At 32.0% G+C, this 18,865-nt stretch overlaps 6 protein-coding genes across 6 annotated transcripts; 5 read left to right on the forward strand and 1 right to left on the reverse strand.

The window, feature by feature from the left end:
- The first annotated feature begins 578 nt into the window (after positions 1 to 578).
- BX663DRAFT_502918 (Utp21 specific WD40 associated putative domain-containing protein) lies at positions 579 to 3,906 on the forward strand. The gene is made up of 8 exons (XM_051526684.1): positions 579 to 825; positions 898 to 1,144; positions 1,214 to 1,528; positions 1,597 to 1,772; positions 1,839 to 2,438; positions 2,526 to 2,717; positions 2,784 to 3,435; positions 3,514 to 3,906. Exons 1-8 carry the CDS (start codon positions 628 to 630, stop codon positions 3,843 to 3,845), a joined length of 2,712 nt encoding a protein of 903 aa, XP_051384584.1. The 5' UTR covers positions 579 to 627; the 3' UTR covers positions 3,846 to 3,906.
- Positions 3,907 to 4,054: 148 nt separating this feature from the next.
- On the reverse strand, positions 4,055 to 6,025 carry BX663DRAFT_469491 (acyl CoA binding protein-domain-containing protein; the record flags this gene model as incomplete). The annotated part of the gene is made up of 6 exons (XM_051524117.1): positions 5,880 to 6,025; positions 5,739 to 5,824; positions 5,586 to 5,670; positions 5,388 to 5,529; positions 4,310 to 5,328; positions 4,055 to 4,219 (listed from the first exon to the last, which is right to left on the reverse strand). Exons 1-6 carry the CDS (start codon positions 6,003 to 6,005, stop codon positions 4,055 to 4,057), a joined length of 1,623 nt encoding a protein of 540 aa, XP_051384585.1. The 5' UTR covers positions 6,006 to 6,025.
- A 143-nt stretch (positions 6,026 to 6,168) lies between these two features.
- BX663DRAFT_502921 (uncharacterized protein) lies at positions 6,169 to 7,603 on the forward strand. The gene has a single exon (XM_051526685.1). It carries the CDS (start codon positions 6,207 to 6,209, stop codon positions 7,527 to 7,529), a length of 1,323 nt encoding a protein of 440 aa, XP_051384586.1. The 5' UTR covers positions 6,169 to 6,206; the 3' UTR covers positions 7,530 to 7,603.
- Positions 7,604 to 7,766: 163 nt separating this feature from the next.
- Positions 7,767 to 12,417, forward strand: BX663DRAFT_559607 (uncharacterized protein). Its single transcript, XM_051531862.1, has 6 exons — positions 7,767 to 8,511; positions 8,573 to 11,360; positions 11,431 to 11,620; positions 11,676 to 11,846; positions 11,904 to 12,037; positions 12,126 to 12,417. The coding sequence occupies exons 1-6, from the start codon at positions 7,818 to 7,820 to the stop codon at positions 12,355 to 12,357; spliced, it is 4,209 nt and encodes a 1,402-aa protein (XP_051384587.1). The 5' UTR covers positions 7,767 to 7,817; the 3' UTR covers positions 12,358 to 12,417.
- A 137-nt stretch (positions 12,418 to 12,554) lies between these two features.
- BX663DRAFT_502926 (Dolichyl-phosphate-mannose-protein mannosyltransferase-domain-containing protein) lies at positions 12,555 to 16,210 on the forward strand. The gene is made up of 14 exons (XM_051526686.1): positions 12,555 to 12,938; positions 13,009 to 13,084; positions 13,136 to 13,209; positions 13,334 to 13,485; positions 13,540 to 13,648; positions 13,704 to 13,729; positions 13,756 to 13,862; positions 13,932 to 14,115; positions 14,183 to 14,278; positions 14,377 to 14,578; positions 14,645 to 14,916; positions 14,978 to 15,108; positions 15,211 to 15,385; positions 15,471 to 16,210. The coding sequence occupies exons 1-14, from the start codon at positions 12,568 to 12,570 to the stop codon at positions 15,800 to 15,802; spliced, it is 2,307 nt and encodes a 768-aa protein (XP_051384588.1). The 5' UTR covers positions 12,555 to 12,567; the 3' UTR covers positions 15,803 to 16,210.
- Positions 16,189 to 18,690, forward strand: BX663DRAFT_502931 (uncharacterized protein). Its single transcript, XM_051526687.1, has 8 exons — positions 16,189 to 16,401; positions 16,478 to 16,527; positions 16,602 to 16,794; positions 16,878 to 17,054; positions 17,146 to 17,327; positions 17,392 to 17,510; positions 17,617 to 18,259; positions 18,346 to 18,690. The coding sequence occupies exons 1-8, from the start codon at positions 16,329 to 16,331 to the stop codon at positions 18,661 to 18,663; spliced, it is 1,755 nt and encodes a 584-aa protein (XP_051384589.1). The 5' UTR covers positions 16,189 to 16,328; the 3' UTR covers positions 18,664 to 18,690.
- Positions 18,691 to 18,865: the final 175 nt, after the last annotated feature.

Genomic DNA, 18,865 nt, shown 5'->3' on the forward strand with positions numbered 1-18,865 from the left:
AGATATTCTCACTATAAAGGGATGGGATGCAAGTTGTCTCACTCTCCGTAATTCAAAAAAAAAAAAAAAAAAACATTTGCTTTCTAAAATAAATACCTATTGTGCCCATGTTAGCTATATGTTATATCATTTACCGTCCTTACTTCTATTCTATTCTTTCATAACATCCAAGAATTACTTCAGCCTATATCAGGGACGTCTAAAGAAATCGCCAATATGCTTATTCATGGAGGTAGCAAGTACAATAAGTAAAAAAAAAAAGAAAGAAGAATAAGAAAAAAAACAAGCAAAAAAGGAAAGACAGAAGGGTAAGAAAAAGAGTTTGACAGAACCAAATGAGTGATAAATTTTACTACTGGTTTTAACAATCAGGGTCTATTATTTAATCTTTACAGAGCTTCCCCAGGCAATTTTGAATATATAATTATCAGTGTGCTAAATGGGTTTAAATTTTCTTTATAAAAAATAGATAGTAGCAAATCATATGTGACTTGTAATCATCAATTGTGGCTTACCGACTTTTTAATTCACTTTTTTTAAAAGGAAGTAAAGAAGAATTAATTGATCTCTTGACACATTATAATTCATTTTTATTTTTGTCTTTTTTTTTAAAAAAAATAGAAACACATGTCAAGTGAAACAACTATTGATGTAAAGAAGAGACGTATTGATAATGACAAAAAAAAGTCTGTAAATCACTCTCGTATTTATCAACCTTTTAGAGCCATCGGCTATGTCACCAATGAGGTTCCATATGTTATTAACAACTTTGGCAATGAATACTTTTTAACAACTTGTGTTGGCAATAGCTTTCAAACATATAACGTAAATCTTCAATTCTTATTTTATTGTAAAATTCTTGCTTAATATTTATTCTTTTTTTTTCTTATATTTTAGTTAGGAAAGATGAATCTCTTGTTTGTTAGCACACCTACTGAAAAACCTATTAGTGCTTTAGCTACATATAAAAAATTAGTTTTTGCTGCCGCTGGTAACTATGTTATTGGTTACAAGCGAGGTAAAGAAGTGACCCGAGTGGGTGGCAATGGCAACTTTAATATTATCCAAATTCTTATTCTTGGGGCTTACATTGCAGCACTTTGTGATGATAATACCTTAAAGTTATGGGATACAAATACTAAAGGTAAAATACTTGGTAGTAAAAAAAAAGGTATCTGTTTTAAATATCTAATTTCCAAATTATTATTTTTAGATCTATATACTGAAATTGAGTTTGGGGAAGAGTTTACAGCAACTTATATACTTCATCCTTCTACTTATCTCAATAAGATTCTAGTTTCTAGTGCACAAGGAACAATGCAGATTTGGAATATTAGGACAAATAAGATGATCTATCAATTTAAATATATGGGAGCTGCTATTACTTGTCTTGCACAATCACCTGTTGTTGATGTAGTTGCTATTGGTTTATTGGATGGTACTGTTGTTCTTTATAATATTAAGGCCGATGAAAAAATTGATAGTGTACGTCAAGACGACAGAGTTACGGCTATTACATTTAGAACAGGTAATTATTTTTATTTTTTTATTATTATTTTTTTTTATAACTGTACATATTTACTAACATTATAATAGATGAGGAACAAGTGATGGCAACGGGTAATATGCATGGCGATGTTGCATTATGGGACCTCTCTGAACGTAGATTAGCTCATATAATGAAGAATGCTCATGATGGATATATTACTTCATTAACATTTTTACATAATCAACCTATCTTGGTTACAGCAGCAACTGATAATTCTGTTAAGGTAGTACTTATACAGATAGTTCAAGTGCAAATAATTTATTTATTTATTTTTTATTTTGCTTTATAGCAATGGATTTTTGAAAAACATAATGCAGTACCAAACCCTTTCAAATCTCGTAGTGGTCATCATGCACCTCCTTCAAAAATTAAATATTTTGGCGAAAATATGAAGACAATTTTAAGTGCTGGCCGGGATCACTCACTTCGTTCGTTCAGCACAATTCGAGATGCACAAAACTATGAATTTTCACAAGGACATCTTGCAAAGAAGGCAAAGAAAAGAGGCATTAGTATAGATGAGTTGAAGCTTCCTCAGATTATTGATTTTGATGTAAATGATGCTAAAGTGAAAGAATGGGATAACATTATCACTTGTCATGCAAACGATAATGCTTGCCGTATATGGTCTTCTAAGCTCAAAAAATTAGGAGACCACCTTTTGATAAGTACAGATAAAACTGCAGTAAAGACAACATGTATTTCCTCTTGTGGTAATTTTGGTTTCTTGGGCTGTGCATCTGGTGCAATTGATATGTATAACATGCAATCAGGTTTATATCGTAAAACATTTTCAGGTGAAGATGGACATAAGAAACCTATTACAGGTTTAACTACAGATACCATTAATCGATATTTAATTTCAGCATCAGTTGACAAGACAATTAAAGTAATTTGTTTTAGGTTTTATTCTTCTGATCTATTTTATATACTTATTCTGTCACTGTCATTATTATTTTTTTTTATATACATATAGATTTGGGAAATTAAGACTGCTAAAGTTGTACATACCATTGATCTTGAATCATCAGTTGTATCTATTCGTCATCATAAGGATAACGACCTCTTGGCTGTTGTCTGTGATGATTTAGGTATTCGTGTCATTGATCTTGAAACAAGGAAGGTTATTAGAGAATTTTGGGGTCATAAAAATCGTATTACTGATTTTGTAAGTATATGTGTGTATATATTTTGTTTAAAAAAAAACTATATAATATTTAACATTCTGTTATAGACATTCAGCCCCGATAGTCGATGGATCATATCTGCATCATTAGATAGCACAGTTCGCACTTGGGATTTACCTACTGGTGCAATGATTGATATATTCAAAATTGAAGATATTGTTACTTGTTTAGCATTTTCACCTGATGGTGACTTTTTAGCTACAGGTCATGTAGATAATGTGGGTATTTTTCTTTGGGCTAATCGTACACAATATGCAAATGTATCTATGCGTAATATTCCTGATGACTATGATGTTAAATTGCTTTCATTGCCAACCTTGAACGGTTTAGAGGATTCAGATAGTGAAGAAGAAGAAGATGAAGATTCTGATGCAGAAGTGGAACAAATGAATACCGTTGAACAATTGACAGATCAAATGATTACACTATCTATGGAGCCAAGAGCTAAATGGCAAAATCTGTTACATTTAGATACAATTAAATTACGTAACAAACCCAAGGAGGCACCTAAATTACCTGAAAAAGCACCCTTCTTTTTACCAACCTTACCTGGAGCCAAAACTCAATTTGATTTAAGTTCAACTAATAATACAGAACAAGAAGATGAGTTAAAATCAAGAGAGATCAGTTTTTCTCAGTTAAACACAGATACAGAATACAGTAAATTATTAAGAACGGGCCATGCATCTGATAAAAAATGTAAATAAGAATGTATACTTTAAATATTTTCAAGTTACTCTACTAACCTTCTTCCTCTTCCTCCTATCTTAATTTTAGATCAACAATTTGTTGATTATGCAAAATCGCTTAGTCCTTCAGCTATTGACTTGGAACTTCGATCATTTACAATTGATACAGAACTCAGTTTACTTAATTACTTTGTAGAAGCTATTTTATACATGTTGAACACGAGAAAGAATTTTGAACTTGCTCAAGCATGGCTTTCTGTCTTTTTAAACATTCACGGTGATTTAATCGTCTCTAATCCCACAAATAGTATTCATGAAAAGTTAAAATTAGTTTTAGATATTCAAGAAAGTGAATTCGGTAGATTATCAGAACAAATTCATTATAGTTTATGCTTAATTGATTTTGCTCGTAGAACATAAATAAATAAAAATGAGCATAAAAAAAAATAATATAGTTTATTTAAAGATCTTTGATATCAAATCGTTTCTTTTTATATCTTTTGTCTCATCTCAATAATATATTTATCTCATCTTCAAATGAAGATACTACTACTACTACTACTACGACGACGACGATACTAATATTATTGTGTACAGCAACAAGAATTAAAAATGCAAATATGTATATATTATATATTAATTTTATTTGCTATTAAAGTGCGAAATTTAATTGAATACCATAATTTACTTGCTTGCTTCAAAATAACATTAGCTAGTGGACTTCCACTCTTATATAATATAAGAAATAAAATCAAAACCGTTAACAAATTAATTCCTGCATACTTTAAAGCCGCCTAAATAGATTATATATATATATTTAATATATACTTCACAATGTATGTATTGTATTGTATTGTATGTGTGTGTATATTTATATGGTTTACCTTAAATACCCATTTCCATCCTTCGTCTATTATGTTATCAGATGAATCATCTTTATTATTTCCTGAATTTGCTATTGTTATCTTTCTCTGTTTGTCTCTTTCTATTATCTCTCTCCTTAAACCATCAACACGCTCATTTAATGTAGTAACTTCATTCTGCAATGATTCAAGTGCTCGCTTAATAGTTGGATCTAAAGCAACTGTATATAATGATTGTCCCTCTTGTTGGATACCAAAAAGATAATTTCGATTTCTATTATTTGAGTCACTTATTAGATTCTGTGGGGTTGCTGTGACAGATGAAGATGTACTTGATCCAGGTACAGGAGAATGTCTTTGCTGCTGTACTATAGATGTTATTCCATGTAATTGCTGTTGTTGAAGATAAAAGGAAGAAGGAGGAGGTGATGGAGAAGGTAAGATGTGTTGGCTTGCTGGAGTTGCTATTCTTTTTGACGAGTACATCATAGATGAAGGTAACCGTTGATTCATATTATGATGAGAAGAGGGTTGCTTACGTAATAAATGGTTTATAGGCGTTCTACTTCGATTCCTATTATGATTTTCGTCATCACTGCTGTTACTACTATAGTTAGTATTGTGTGAAATTGTTGGAATTTGCTGCCATGGATTCACGTTAGCATCGATAATAAAATCGTCTGCTTCATTTAATAAATTTTTACTGTTAGGTCGTATAGGATGTTTTTCATTTCCACGACTGCTATGGCTTAACCTAGAAGATGTCCTTGATCTGTTAACCGTGATGTGTGTATTACTGTTGTTAGCTGCTGAAGAAGGTGGTCGATTTAGTGGCAGCTGGCGTGGTGTTTCGGGTGCAGTCACCATTGTTTGTATAGATGCTACTGAACCTGGTCTATTAGTTGTTCCTTTCCTTTGCTGTTGTTGCCTTTGATCTGGTGAACTATAAGGTGTAACTGAATCAGGTACAGTAAAAGGAATAACTTTACTTTCTTGAATATCACGAAGATAAGCTTGCTCTTCAGTATCTACACTAGAATCTACAATATAAAAAAAAAAAAAATGAATACAAAAATAAAAATATACATTTAAATTTTACCTTCTCCTTGATTTGAGGTAGCATCGTCTGTGGTATCATCTAATAAATCGTCATCACTTTCATCGTTCCCAGAAGGTCGCATAATAGCAAATGCATGAATAATTCGCTGTGCTTCTTCCCTTCCAGCATTTTTTTTATATGCCTAAAAAATGGTAGGTAAATCATAAATAATAAAATTTAATTATCTTTATATATTACTTCTGTTGCAATCCTTAAAAGAGCTTCTACATAAAGATGTCTTGCTTCTAGTTGTGAAAGGCCTTCAAGCTTCTTCCATGCATCCCTTTTATTACAACTATATTAGCTTTTGTTTTTGTTTTTTCTTTTATTTATATGTTAAAAAAAAAGTACCATTTTGCTCTACCAACTACATCAAATAAACCTGGTCTTTGTGTACTAATATTTCCTTCTGATACTTGTTTATAAAGGGCATATAACTATTGTAAACTATTATTAACAGACTTATTTAGGCATATCTTTTATTATACTTGCTTCTAACTTTTGATTTTTTGTTGGTTGAAAACTTGAGCTTGCATGTAAATGCTGAACAAAATATAAAGCCTTATTATATCTTTGTGTTATAAAGTGATCTGAATAATGTGGTGGGATGTTTGTCATTAACACGAACTAATGATTATAAAAAAAAAAGAATGAAGATATATTATCATTTTTTTTTTTTTTTCTTATTTCGTAAGGAAAATCACATGCATGCTTCTTATTGCAAATTAAGGTGCTATATTTTTTTTTGGACCAATCGAAATTCACTACTTTCACGTCACGACGCTCTTCTTCATATATTTTATCAATCTTTTTTTTTTAATGTTAAGTACACCGATAGTTTCCCCTCATCATCAAAGACATTCACTGCTACAAAACATGAGTCAAGACGATCAGCTGCCTCATCTCTTATCTTTAAAAGTAATGCGTTTATCACGTCCTCATCTTACATCTACCATACCCATTTATTACGAAACAGCTGAAAACTCGCCTATTATAGAAGGCCTTGAATCCTTAAATATCAGTGATCTAACAGCTTCTCATCCAATCGAAGAAAAAAGTAATGGTATCGAAATTCGAGATTTCGGTCTAAGTCAAATGCTAAAACTTCCTTCTGCATTTGGCAATATTTATCTTGGAGAAAGCTTTAGCACACTTGTGAGCATCAACAACGAATCGCCCTTTGCTGTCCATCAAGTGGACATCAAGGTCGAGCTTCAAACCTCATCACAACGATTTGTCTTATCCGATATAACTCCTTTAGATATACTTAATACCAATCATAACATTACTGTGTCGCACGAAATTAAAGAACTTGGTGTGCACATTTTAGTTTGCTCTGTGCATTATACCACACCTGAGAATCGAAAACGTAACTTTCGTAAATTTTATAAATTTCAAGTTTCGAATCCTTTGGCAGTAAAGACAAAATTAAATAATATGTTAGATGGACGTGTCTTTTTGGAATCACAAATACAAAATGTTTCTGCTAGTCCAATGTACTTGGAACGTATGAAATTTGAACCCTCTGAGCATTTTCAATATGAAGATCTTAATTATGTAGTCGATGGTAAGGAATCTGTTTTTGGAGATGCCTATATTCAATCTCAAGATGTACGACAATATCTTTATGTGCTATCACCAAAAGCTTCAAATAATGATCGTATTTCGAGGACTACAAATGCGTTAGGGAAGCTAGATATCGTTTGGAGATCTTATATGGGTGATATGGGACGGCTACAGACATCGCAGCTTACAAGGAAGGCACCTATACTAGAGGATTTAGAAATACAGCCGTTTTGGTTAGAGGAAGGTCCTGTAAAGATAATATTAGAACAACCTTTCAAATTAGGTATTCGTATTCGAAACCATTCAAATGAAAATATGAAACTAGTGCTAAATACAGTTAAGGTGAAAATGGGTTCAGTCCTGTTAAGTGGGTTAAGTACTAGACAGTTGGGTGAAGTCGGCCCCAATCAGACAACTGAAACTCAGTTAGAATATTTTCCTCTCACACCAGGATTACAGCGTGTGGGTGGTTTAAAAATAGTGGACCTCTTATCAGGTTATACTAAAGATGTGGATCATATTTGTGATATATTTGTATTGTCACACCCAACTGATACTTTTGAAACATCTCTGTGAATAAAGATTTATGCAAACTCTATGTAAGATATATTAACTAAAAATTAGTTAGCATATATGTATACATATTTTAATTGTTGAAGTTTTATTATGAATATGTATATTTTTTTTTTTGAGTATCTACTTTAGTAGTTATGTTTCGTATTTTATAAAAATGATGAAATTATTTTTCAAAAGAAAAAAAAAAAAAAAAAAAAGAAGCTAAATAAGCATCTTATTATTTTAGTAATATATATATATAAATGTATATGCTTTATTATTATTATTTGTTTATTTCTTTATTGTAAAATGACAACTATTATACACCATTATGAACCCGGGGACAAACAACGTATTTGTCCTCAAGAAACAATTATTACTGATGATGTTACAGGTGAGACTCAACGCATACTTCGAGGAGCATCTACTACACATCAAGGCTCTTTATCAGGCCAATCTCAAAGAGCCGAGCTACTTAATGATAGAGCCTCTACTATCAGCAACATTCAATCCATGCGTGATGGCAAGCTTCCAAACAATGAGCAAATCAACAATGCAATTGATCAACTCTTAAATAGCCGTGTTATAGAAAATAATAAGAAGTCAATGTCTGATGATGGACAAATACTTCTAAAAGATTTTCAAGAGCTGTTGGTTATTCTTCAGAAGGCTTTACAAGAGAAAAATCGAGATGAATTATTTCAGTCCATGATTTATCATGTACGTAAGTCTGAAGAATCAATCAAGGTTGATAAAAACAAATTACGCAAAGACCAACAAGACATTCAAGGCGAGACTCAACTTGGTGGACAAGCCATCTTGAAAATTGCCAAAATGTTCTTGTTTAATTCTCAATTTAGAGATTTGCTTACGCAAATCTTGACTATCGCTCAGCAGACTATGGGTGGGGCTGCTCAGGCTGGTGGACAAATGATTAGTGATAAGATGGGATCCTTATCTGGAGTTCATCAAAATTCCAGCAAATCGAAGGAATCATCTCAGGGTAATAAAATAAATAAATAAATAGTATAGCAGTATAATATGAACTAATAATTACTTTGTAGATAAAGATGTTAACAACAGAGATTCCAATTCTCGTCAACATGTTTCTTACGATCAAGATAATAATAGCAAAGATAAATCGCATAACGTTCCTTATGCTGCTTTAGGTGGTGCCACTGTTGGCTCTGGTGCTGCGTATCTTGCTACGAATTATAATCGTAATACTTCAAATCAATATAGTAATAACTTGCCTAACAAGCATCGTGACTTTTTGGCACATCGTTTTATTGATCCTGAATCTGCTGCTACAGATGATTCTGGTAATGCACTTCAAGATGAACAAAACCAGCAGAGCTCTCTTGATAATGAAAGGCTAAATACGAACACTCGTCGTATTCCAGGAGACTATGATCAAAAAGAACTAAATACTGGCTCTACTCGGGATATTTACGGTGAAAGATTACATCATGGTGCCATTCTTCGCTCTGATTATGGCATTAATGATAATCGAGTTCGTAAATTGGTCCGTCAACATAATGAAAACACTTCTTCTCCTGATAGTGATAATGGCTTTATTACTGATATTACTGATTTTCAACCTACGGATGAAAATGGAAATCCGGCACCCGCTGCTTCAGCTAATATGCTCTCAGTTCTTCCAACTGCCTCTTCCAATAGAGTTGATAGTCAGTCTTATCCTCAACGAACGATAGCCGATCAAGCCTTCTTAACAAACACTTCCCTTGTTCATCCTACTCGTGGAAGTACTAACGCTCACATTAGAGCCCCTCATGACTCAATTGATCCTCATGAACGTTCTACTGGTAATTACCTATCTACAAAATCAACTGGAGCTGAAGTTAATCCTTATTATCGTAAGGCCTCTCCATCTCTGCCAACAGACACTACTAATCAAAGAAATAACATCAACAATAATCAAAGTGTTACTGGTGATGCCTCTGGTACTGGTGGCTTCCAATATGGGCAGTTCTATGGTGGACAAACAGGACTCTCCTCCTTCTCCTCCTCTCAACCTGCCTATTCTCAGAATCAACCTTCTGGTACTGGGTATGATGGATCTACTCTTATCAACCCTACAGAAGAACATGCATCTCTGCGTCCTGGTTCTCATGTCGATACCGGCACAGGCTACGATCGTGTTCAATCCAAGCATTCTATTCCAGCTGAACAAATTAATAGATATTTGGATGATGCTGATAACTATCAAGAAGGTCAAAATGCAAAAGACCAAGTCAAAAGACATGCTCATGAATATAACGGTGAACATGTCATAGACCGTATTGGAAATCAACAGACTCAGTTGCAACAACAACAACAATCTTCTTTCTCGTATCAAACTTTACATAATGTATGCGCTGGATCTATTCATAGCTCTAATACTGCTGAACAGCATATCTCGTTACTTCCTGGTATGCATGTTAGTACAGCTAATTATGATCGAATTCAATCCAAGCATTCAGTCCCTGCAGAAGAAATTAATAAATACTTGAATAATCCTAGTAATTTCCAAGGTCAAGGTTCAAATAACCAAGTCCTGAGACATGCTCATGAATTCAAGGGTGAACATGTTATGGATCGACTTAAAACGACCACTGCTCCTGGGGGTGGCTTAGTTACTAAGCAAAAACAACAAAGTCAAGCATTTGTAGCAAATACTGCTGGACTTGAAAGTCAACATCTTGGTACATCAGCCGGCAAACTTTCTCGTGGTTTGAATGTACACTCTGCAGGCTTAATGGGACTTGCTGGTACTTTTGGCGCTATTGATACTGCTGATACTGCTGATACTGCTGGTGCTGCTGGTACTGCTGGTACTGCTGGTGCTGCTGGTGCTGCTGGTGCTGCTGGTGTTACTAATACTACAAGTACTACTGATACTGATAATATGATTAATACTGCCAGTACTACTAATACTAATGGCACTAATGATGCTGCTCATTCTGCTCATTCTGCTCATGCTACTCGTGTTGCTGGTATTGCTGGTATTGCTGGTGCTGCTGGTGCTGCTGGTGGTGGTGCTGCTGCTGCTGGTGGTACTAATATAGATACAGGTCTCTCTAAAATTCATAATGATAACCAAAGACAACAAAAGACTGACTCTGATGATAAAAATGCTTCTAATGAATACACGCAATCAAATGATCAATCATCCAAGAAAGACACATCTATTTCAGCAAACAAGATTGTAAATAAGTTAAAGCCTCAAACGAAAAGCAATGAAACCGATACTGAATCATCATCTCAGCAACAAGAGACTTCAGCTGAAGAGATTATTACTAAATTAAAAGAAATCTTGACAACAGTCCAAAAAAATCCAGAATATCAACAGTCTATTCAAACAATTATCTCTCTTTTCGGTTTTTGGAGTAATCGTCTTTCGTCAAATCAAAGTATGGATCGTCGCAAGTCGTCTGCTGTTGAACTTTCTGAAAGAGGCGAGTATTATAAGAATGTAGCCTCTTATGAAGCCAAGACAATCATTGAAGACTGGGCTCAAGGAAAATCTATGGATCCTATTATCCAAAAGTCTTCTACTCTGTATAACAAGTTAAAGACTGATGATGATCTTCGTAGTCTTTACAATGAAATAACAAGTTACGTTAAGCGTTTATTAAAAGATCCCGGATATGTCTCTAGCGATGAATCTACTGAAGATGGCAAAAGACTTGTCAAACAATCTCGCCAATCTTCACTTGAAAAGTATAGATCTGACATGAATGGACTAATTCAAGAAACCTCTGATATTATCAAGGCTATATCGGATGATGAAATTTCCAAAGATATCTCTAAAAAAGTAAAGTCAATTCACCAACACTTGTGGTATGATAGGTAATGTATATAATGACAAATTGATTTGATACAGCTTTTTTTTTTCTTAACTCCCTCTATATCTATATAGCAATGGTAATGCCGCATTCAAGCCCCACTTGTTAAATGATATAAGAATCACACTTCTTCCTGCTCTTATTGAGCAAATCAAATATGTGCCTCTTCCTCAGATCGTTTACAGTGATAAGCAATTCGAAATTGCCGTTGAAAATATGGTCTTAGAAGGTGATACATTGATGCCTAATATTTTTGAGATTAAGGTAATAATAAAATAACCCTTATATTATGAGTGATATACTAAAATTATCGATATAGGCTGATGATTATTTGAGATTTAGTCCAAATATCAGTTTGGATTATATTAATTCGCAAAGTTTATATATTCATATGAATGGTATCCAAACTTATATGGATGATGTTGTTTTCTATTATAAACGTAAGATAGGTTTCCCTCGATTATCCGATTACGGTGTAATATCTTTAAAGGTATTTGCATGTATGCATTTAAAGAATTTTTATATAAAACTAACTACACTGTTATAGACCGGTGGCTCAGGCTTAAATATTAGTATGAAAATCGGAAGCGATTCTATTGATCAAGCTCACACGTTCCGAATTGATCAGTGCCACTGTACAATTGATAAGCTAAACATTAAAGTTATGAATTGTAAACATGAGTAAGTTATATAAAACACTTTTTTTTTTTTTTTTTTTTTTTTTTTTAAAAAAAAAAAAGATTTTTATTAATCATAATTGTAATATTAGCATCCTGTATAAGGTATTCAATCCTATGTTAACTAGTATAATTAAACGCCAGGTCAGTAAGGCTATTGAAGAAAAAATTGTCACCTTATTTCAAAAAAGTGATGAGAAAATTACCAAACGCTTATGGGATAAGCAACATATTAATGAAACTGGAACAACAAGGAATTATAAAAGACCTGGTTTCTTTTCTCATTTAATTACAGTCTTGAATCAAAAAGTCGCAAATATTTAACTATGCATTTGTTTATTTTATATAAAAAATTAGTTTATTTAATAAATTAATATATTATTATTATGTAATAAAAGGGCAGATTAAAAGGGAGAAGTTGATAAGATTATAGTAGGAGTTTTTAAATAAATTATAATAATATTATACATTTTTTTTTTTTTTTTTTTTTTTTTTTTTTTTTTTTTTTTTTAAAAAAAATAAAAAAAAAAGTAGATGGTAATACCTAATCCTTTACCAGAAAGAATGGATTCACTCTATTACAAACATCTAAATAGAGAGTCATCACCACCTCCTCAAGATCATGTTCCTGTCTCAATCGAAAATAGCGCTTTTACAACTAGTTTAACACCAGCCGATAATTTTCGTAAAAGAAACAATAACATGACACGTAATAACGACTATGACTTTTATGAGGATTCTTCAGATGCAGATTTGTTAATTAAATCAAAATCATATAAACTACAACAAAGAAAAGAAGCTATGAGGAAGCAGTCCCGTAAAAGAGATTGGTATATTGCACTTGGTTTAACATTATGGGCTGCTTATATTCGCTTATACAAAATATATCAGCCTCCTTCTGTTGTGTGAGTTTTATGATCATTAAAATGAAGAAAAAAAAAAAGTACAGTATATATCTAATGTTTTGAGATTTAGATTTGATGAAGTCCATTTTGGCGGTTTTGCAACAAAATACATTAAAACTCGATTTTTTATGGACGTTCATCCTCCTGTAAATATTTGCATATACAAACATGTATTCTGTATTTAACGTGATTTATAGTTAGCAAAAATGATGATTGCGCTTGTTGGTAAATTAGCTGGTTTAACTAATTTTGACTTTAAAGAGATTGGAAAGTAAGATTAAACACTGATAATGTTTTTTTATTTTTTTATTTTTTATTTTATTTTTTTTTTTTTTTTTTTTTTTTTTTTTTTTTTTTTTTTTTTTTTTTTGCTCACTTGCTTTTTTTTTCATTAGAGATTATCTTGAAGAACATGTTCCTTATGTAATTATGCGAACATTTTGTGGCATAATGGGTTTATTGGTTGTACCAATTGCTTATCTTACTATACGCGGTGCTGGACATTCTATTGCTGCTGGTTTAGTCGCTGCTTTTATGGTTTGTTATGGTAGGATATTGCACGTGTAATTTTTGAGATGCATGTATTAAATACTTTATGCAGAAAATGGGTTGATTACAAATAATAGATTAATCTTATTGGATCCACCACTTTTATTCTTCACTGCTGCTACAACACTTGTATGGATTAATTTTCACAATCAAAAACGCAAGTACGTGATATACAGTTGATTTTATTATTTTAATGTATTTATTCATTTTTTTTAGGCCATTTCAATTTTGGTGGTATTTTGGTTATTCATGACTGGACTTGGTTTAGGATTAACAGTAAGCTGTAAATGGGTTGGATTATTTACTATTGCTACTATTGGTGCTTCAACAATCAAAGGATTATGGGAAATTTGGGGAAATACACGTATTCCTCTTGTAAGAAAATTGTATACACAAAAAAACACATATATATACACACACACACACATACTTATATATATATAGCATGCATTTATTAGACATTTTAGTGCACGCGCTGTAGCATTGATTGTTGTACCTATTTTCATATATATGCTTATGTTTCAAATTCATTTTCATTCATTACCAAATAGTGGTGAAGGTGATGGATTTATGTCACCAGAATTTCAACAAACTTTAGATGGATATGCGGACATTAATACACCTATTGGTAAAGAATAGATATATATATTTATATACTTGATATATGTATTTTATCATTAATAATGCTTTATTAGATATTGCATATGGTTCTAAAGTATATATTAGACATGTAGCTACAAAGGGTGGATATCTTCACTCCCATTCTCATAATTATCCTGCAGGCAGTAAACGTAAGATAATACAAAATCGACTTTATATTTATATGATAAATAATAATATTATACTTCTATATACATGTATACCCCTTTTTTTTATTGTTTTCATTCAGAGCAACAAGTTACTTTATATCCTCATCGTGATGATAACAACTGGTGGACAATTCTCAAAGTGAATGATGTTGAACCTACTGGTATTGAATACATCAAAGATGGCGATATCATTACACTTAAGCATTTGAATTCTGATAAGCGTTTGCATTCACATGAAATAAGACCACCAATGACTGATCTTGAATATCATAATGAAGTTAGGTAACTTATACGCGCATTAACGTGTATGTTTGTATGTATTAATTCAACTATGTTTGGTTTAATTAGTTGTTATGGATTCGATAATTTTACTGGTGATAGTAATGATCAATGGAGAGTACATATTATTAGTGGTGAGAAATCCGATCCAGAATCTACTAAGAGACTCAGAACAATTCATACAAAGTTTGCACTTGTCCATGTTATGACGCATTGTTCCTTATTTTCTCACCCTGTAAAGTTACCTGAATGGGGCTTTGGTCAACAAGAGGTAACATGTATCAAAGATGGAAAAGTTGAGAAAACTGTTTGGTATGTGGAATCTACTGAAAATCCACTATGTAAGTTTAGCAATCATTTATTAGATAATACACTATTAATTAATTAATAATTTTTTCCTAGTGCCTGAGGACACAGAGAAAGTCAGTTATAAGAAGTTAGGATTTTTAAGTAAATTTATTGAATTAAATAAGGTCATGTGGGAGACGAATAAAGGTTTAACCTCATCTCATCCTTATGATTCAAGACCAGAGGTATGTAAAAAAAAAAAAAAAAAAAAAAAAAAAAAAAAAAAAAAAAAAAAAAAAAAAAAAAAAGATAAATAACCGTGTTACATAATATTCATTTTTGGATAGTCGTGGCCCTTATTGCGTCGGGGTATCAATTATTGGTCAAAAGACAAACTTCATTTATATTTGTTAGGAAACCCTTTAGTGTATTGGACAAGTACTATATCTATCTTGGTCTGTATTATTCTAAAAGCTGCTTTTGTTATTCTGGATAAAAGAGGAATAAAGAAGGACTTTGGTGGTAAGAAAAGAAAATTAAAAAAAAATAAAAAAATCCACCAAATCTTAATTTTCAGGGACGCACTGACACACATAAACTATTTTAGAATTAAGGAAATTCTATGATGAATCAGCTGGGTTTTTCCTAGTTGGGTGGGCATTCCATTATTTTCCCTTTTTCTTGATGGGCCGACAATTGTTCTTACACCATTATATGCCGGCTCTTTATTTTGCAATCTTACTTTTCAGCGTTGGCTTTGACATGTTAACAGTGAGACTTGTTAATCGAAAGAGGTTAATGGCAGCTGGTTTATTTATTATTTCTATTATTTACGTTTACCGATTCTTTATTCCTATTACATATGGTGAACCTTGGACTCAGTCACTTTGCGAGAAAGCAAAATGGAGATCTACATGGGATTTTGATTGTGCACAGTAGAGTAATTTTCATCTTGTGTATTACTCCATTACTAACTAAAATCCTACCCTTCGTTATAGGTATCATCAAGATCTTGGAAGTTATAATATTTCAAAGCCATTGATTATTGATGGCTTTGATAAAGTTAAAGATGTTGTTAGTTCATACTGGGGACAACAACGACAAGCAAAGGTCGTTGAGGGCGTTAATATAGTTTCAGATAAAATGAATTTACCTTTAATAGACACATCATTATTGGAAGAAGTACCAAGTGTAACTCAGTTAGTAGACTTCGAATAGTAAACTTTTACATTGTACTACATTGTCTTGAAAAAGAAATCCCTTTTCATAATATAAAATCTTTAATTCTTATGTGCGAAGAACATATGTCTTTTTCTTTATTAAATAAAATATATTATTTTCTCATTCTTTTTTTCTTTTTCTTTTTCTTTGAATAGTTTAAATTTACTTACATTCCTTTTCCATTAAATTGATTTATTAAAAGCTTTAAAAAGAAAACTAAAATTATTTATAATCGTCAGCATAAATGTTAATCAATACATTAATAAAATTATCTGCTTTATTCTTTAGTTCTTTATTCATTGTTGAAGCTCAAATCGGTAAAAAAAAACTTTCCCCTTTTTCAATGAGGATTTTGTCCTTGTCATATGAAACTTAGCCTATTTTTTTCCATAGTAACGAACTTGGGAAGTTGTAGTGCATATCCCCCAAACGCGATTTGTTCTGTAAACTTCCAAAAAAAAAAAGAAGAATTCTGTACAAAATTTTATTTACTTTTATTTCTCTCTCTCTTATATAGGACTATATTGATTATAGTGCATTTATATCAAATAATGCTAGCATAACAACAGTGGAAGCAGAATTAGCACGTCCATTAAACGGATTAGGCGAATTAGTAAAGGATATCAGTCCCGTCTGCTTTGATGCCTTTGCAAGGTATGAATGTTCAAAGGCGTATCCTAAATGTGTAGCAGATAATAATTCAACCAAAAGTAAATACAGTCTTTTTTTTTTTTTTAAAAAAAAAAAGAAATGAAATGAAAAGTTACTGATTTTTTTATTTTATTTTATACAGCTATTCATATTAAAGTAGCATGTAGTTCTGCTTGTAAAGATGTTCAAGTTGCATGTACAAATATATTGGAAATGGCTGGCTATTTACAACTTTTGCCTAATTGTTTTAATGAAACTATTACAAGTCTAAATAGACATCTTCAAACAGATGATGCGTGTAACAAAATACCTACAAAATGTACAGTATTATATATTATTATGTAATGATTTCCATTGTGAAAAAAAAAAAATGCTTTTCTTTCATCTTTCTAAACATATTTTAACAATAGTGACTGATAATGAAATTAAAAATGGGAAATTGAATATTTCAGCTATTTCAAACGATTTTATCATAGCAAAGTGTCCTTCTCCTTTTTTACCTGATCCACTTGCTCTTTCAGGAACAACAAACACATTGGATACAAAATATTGTCGACATGGTTGTTGTATTCCATGTCCTGCTCAAAATTACGTAAGTTATTATAAATATAATGCCACTTATAAATGTATACATATACTAATGATAATAATAAAAGTTTTATAAAGAAAATGCATCTGAAAGAGCCTTCTTGGCTACAGATATAATACGATTCATATCAGCCATTCTTTCTCTTGTTCTTGTTATTAGTTATTGTGTTTTGCCTGATAAAAGAAGGTCAGTGATATTACAGTTACTATAATGAAATTTCATACTATAACTGATATACCCACCACCATTACCCTTTTATATACATATATACATACAATTATGATTCTTATAGGCACCCTTCCCTATTAATTCTCAATCTATCAATTGCTATCTTTTTTTTCAACATGAGCGTCTTTTTTTCAATTGCTAATCCTAAACGACTCCAATGTGCAGCTAATGGAATATCACCTGGAGAAATTGGTAGCAATAGCTTATGTGCTGCACAAGGCGCCATATTAATCTTTGGTTCCTTTGCTACCATTTTATGGTGTGCTGCACTCATTCTCAACTTACATGTCCATACTGTCTGGAATTCCAACATCTTTGCAAACAAATATATTTTTCTTAATATTATTTGTTGGGGTATTCCTGCTACTATCATGGTCATTGCTATCGCCCTTCATGCAATTAAATTCGAGTTTGCAAATCTTTGTCTCGTTTCAATGAACTATATCTTCCCCTTATTTTTTTATCCATTAGCAGCCATTGTCTGTCCTAGTTTCTTGGTTCATATTGCAACCTTTTTTTATATTGCAAGGATTGCAGTACGTGAGGGGCTCGAATCAGACATGACACAGTCTTTATCTACAGGGTCTATTACTGATCAGCGTGCTATGCCTACTGTAAGTCGTAGGCATGTCTTTGTAGCCGTTAAAATCCAATGGCGTGCTTTATTATTAGCAGTGATAGCCATTGTCACTGTTCTTTTCTATTGGGTACATCATCATCATCATATATACATACATACATATATATATGTATATATTTATAGGATATTCATACATTATTTTATACGATATAGCTATTCTATATGACACAAATGAATCGTATGACAGATTTACAAAGCAATCCTGCACTTACTTCAGAATGGCTAGAATGCATGTTAATACCAGGAAATACACAAAACATGTGTGCAGATCTCATTCGTACTCATTTACCACCCTTCCCATTAATTGTCATTGCTGAAACGTTGGTGAGTACAATTGGTATTTGGCTATTTATCATGTTTGGTAAACGGTCACTCTGGCGTGAATGGAACGATTTAATCTACGATATTCGTATTTCTTTAAGTAGACGTGGTAGAGCAGAAAAAAGTGGAGAACAATTCTTTGCTCTTTAATTATTATATTAAAAAAAAAAAAAAGAATATATTTATATTATATCCAACTATTAACTATTGTTAAAATTTATTTCATTTACTTTCTTTTACTTTACTAAATGAATGCATCAAATAATAACATTATAGGGGTTTAAAATCAACAATAACACTGGACCCATCAAAGTCCATATTATTATCAAAAGCACCTCACCACTCTCTATCT

This window comes from Cokeromyces recurvatus, assembly GCF_025118155.1.
Source record: "Cokeromyces recurvatus strain NRRL 2243 chromosome Unknown BX663scaffold_7, whole genome shotgun sequence".
Taxonomy (NCBI): Eukaryota; Fungi; Mucoromycota; class Mucoromycetes; order Mucorales; family Mucoraceae; genus Cokeromyces; species Cokeromyces recurvatus.

Coding starts and splice junctions, on each gene's coding strand:
- BX663DRAFT_502918 (XM_051526684.1), top strand. CDS start 628: ATGTCAAGTGAAACAACTATTGATGTAAAGAAGAGACGTATTGATAAT. Junction 826..897: donor ATAGCTTTCAAACATATAAC/GTAAATCTTCAA, acceptor CTTATATTTTAG/TTAGGAAAGATGAATCTCTT. Junction 2,439..2,525: donor CAGTTGACAAGACAATTAAA/GTAATTTGTTTT, acceptor ATATACATATAG/ATTTGGGAAATTAAGACTGC.
- BX663DRAFT_502921 (XM_051526685.1), top strand. CDS start 6,207: ATGTTAAGTACACCGATAGTTTCCCCTCATCATCAAAGACATTCACTG.
- BX663DRAFT_559607 (XM_051531862.1), top strand. CDS start 7,818: ATGACAACTATTATACACCATTATGAACCCGGGGACAAACAACGTATT. Junction 8,512..8,572: donor ATCGAAGGAATCATCTCAGG/GTAATAAAATAA, acceptor ATTACTTTGTAG/ATAAAGATGTTAACAACAGA. Junction 11,847..11,903: donor ACGGTGTAATATCTTTAAAG/GTATTTGCATGT, acceptor ACACTGTTATAG/ACCGGTGGCTCAGGCTTAAA.
- BX663DRAFT_502926 (XM_051526686.1), top strand. CDS start 12,568: ATGGTAATACCTAATCCTTTACCAGAAAGAATGGATTCACTCTATTAC. Junction 13,649..13,703: donor TTTCACAATCAAAAACGCAA/GTACGTGATATA, acceptor CATTTTTTTTAG/GCCATTTCAATTTTGGTGGT. Junction 14,917..14,977: donor ATCTACTGAAAATCCACTAT/GTAAGTTTAGCA, acceptor ATTTTTTCCTAG/TGCCTGAGGACACAGAGAAA.
- BX663DRAFT_502931 (XM_051526687.1), top strand. CDS start 16,329: ATGTTAATCAATACATTAATAAAATTATCTGCTTTATTCTTTAGTTCT. Junction 17,055..17,145: donor TAACAAAATACCTACAAAAT/GTACAGTATTAT, acceptor TTTTAACAATAG/TGACTGATAATGAAATTAAA. Junction 18,260..18,345: donor TCACTGTTCTTTTCTATTGG/GTACATCATCAT, acceptor TATACGATATAG/CTATTCTATATGACACAAAT.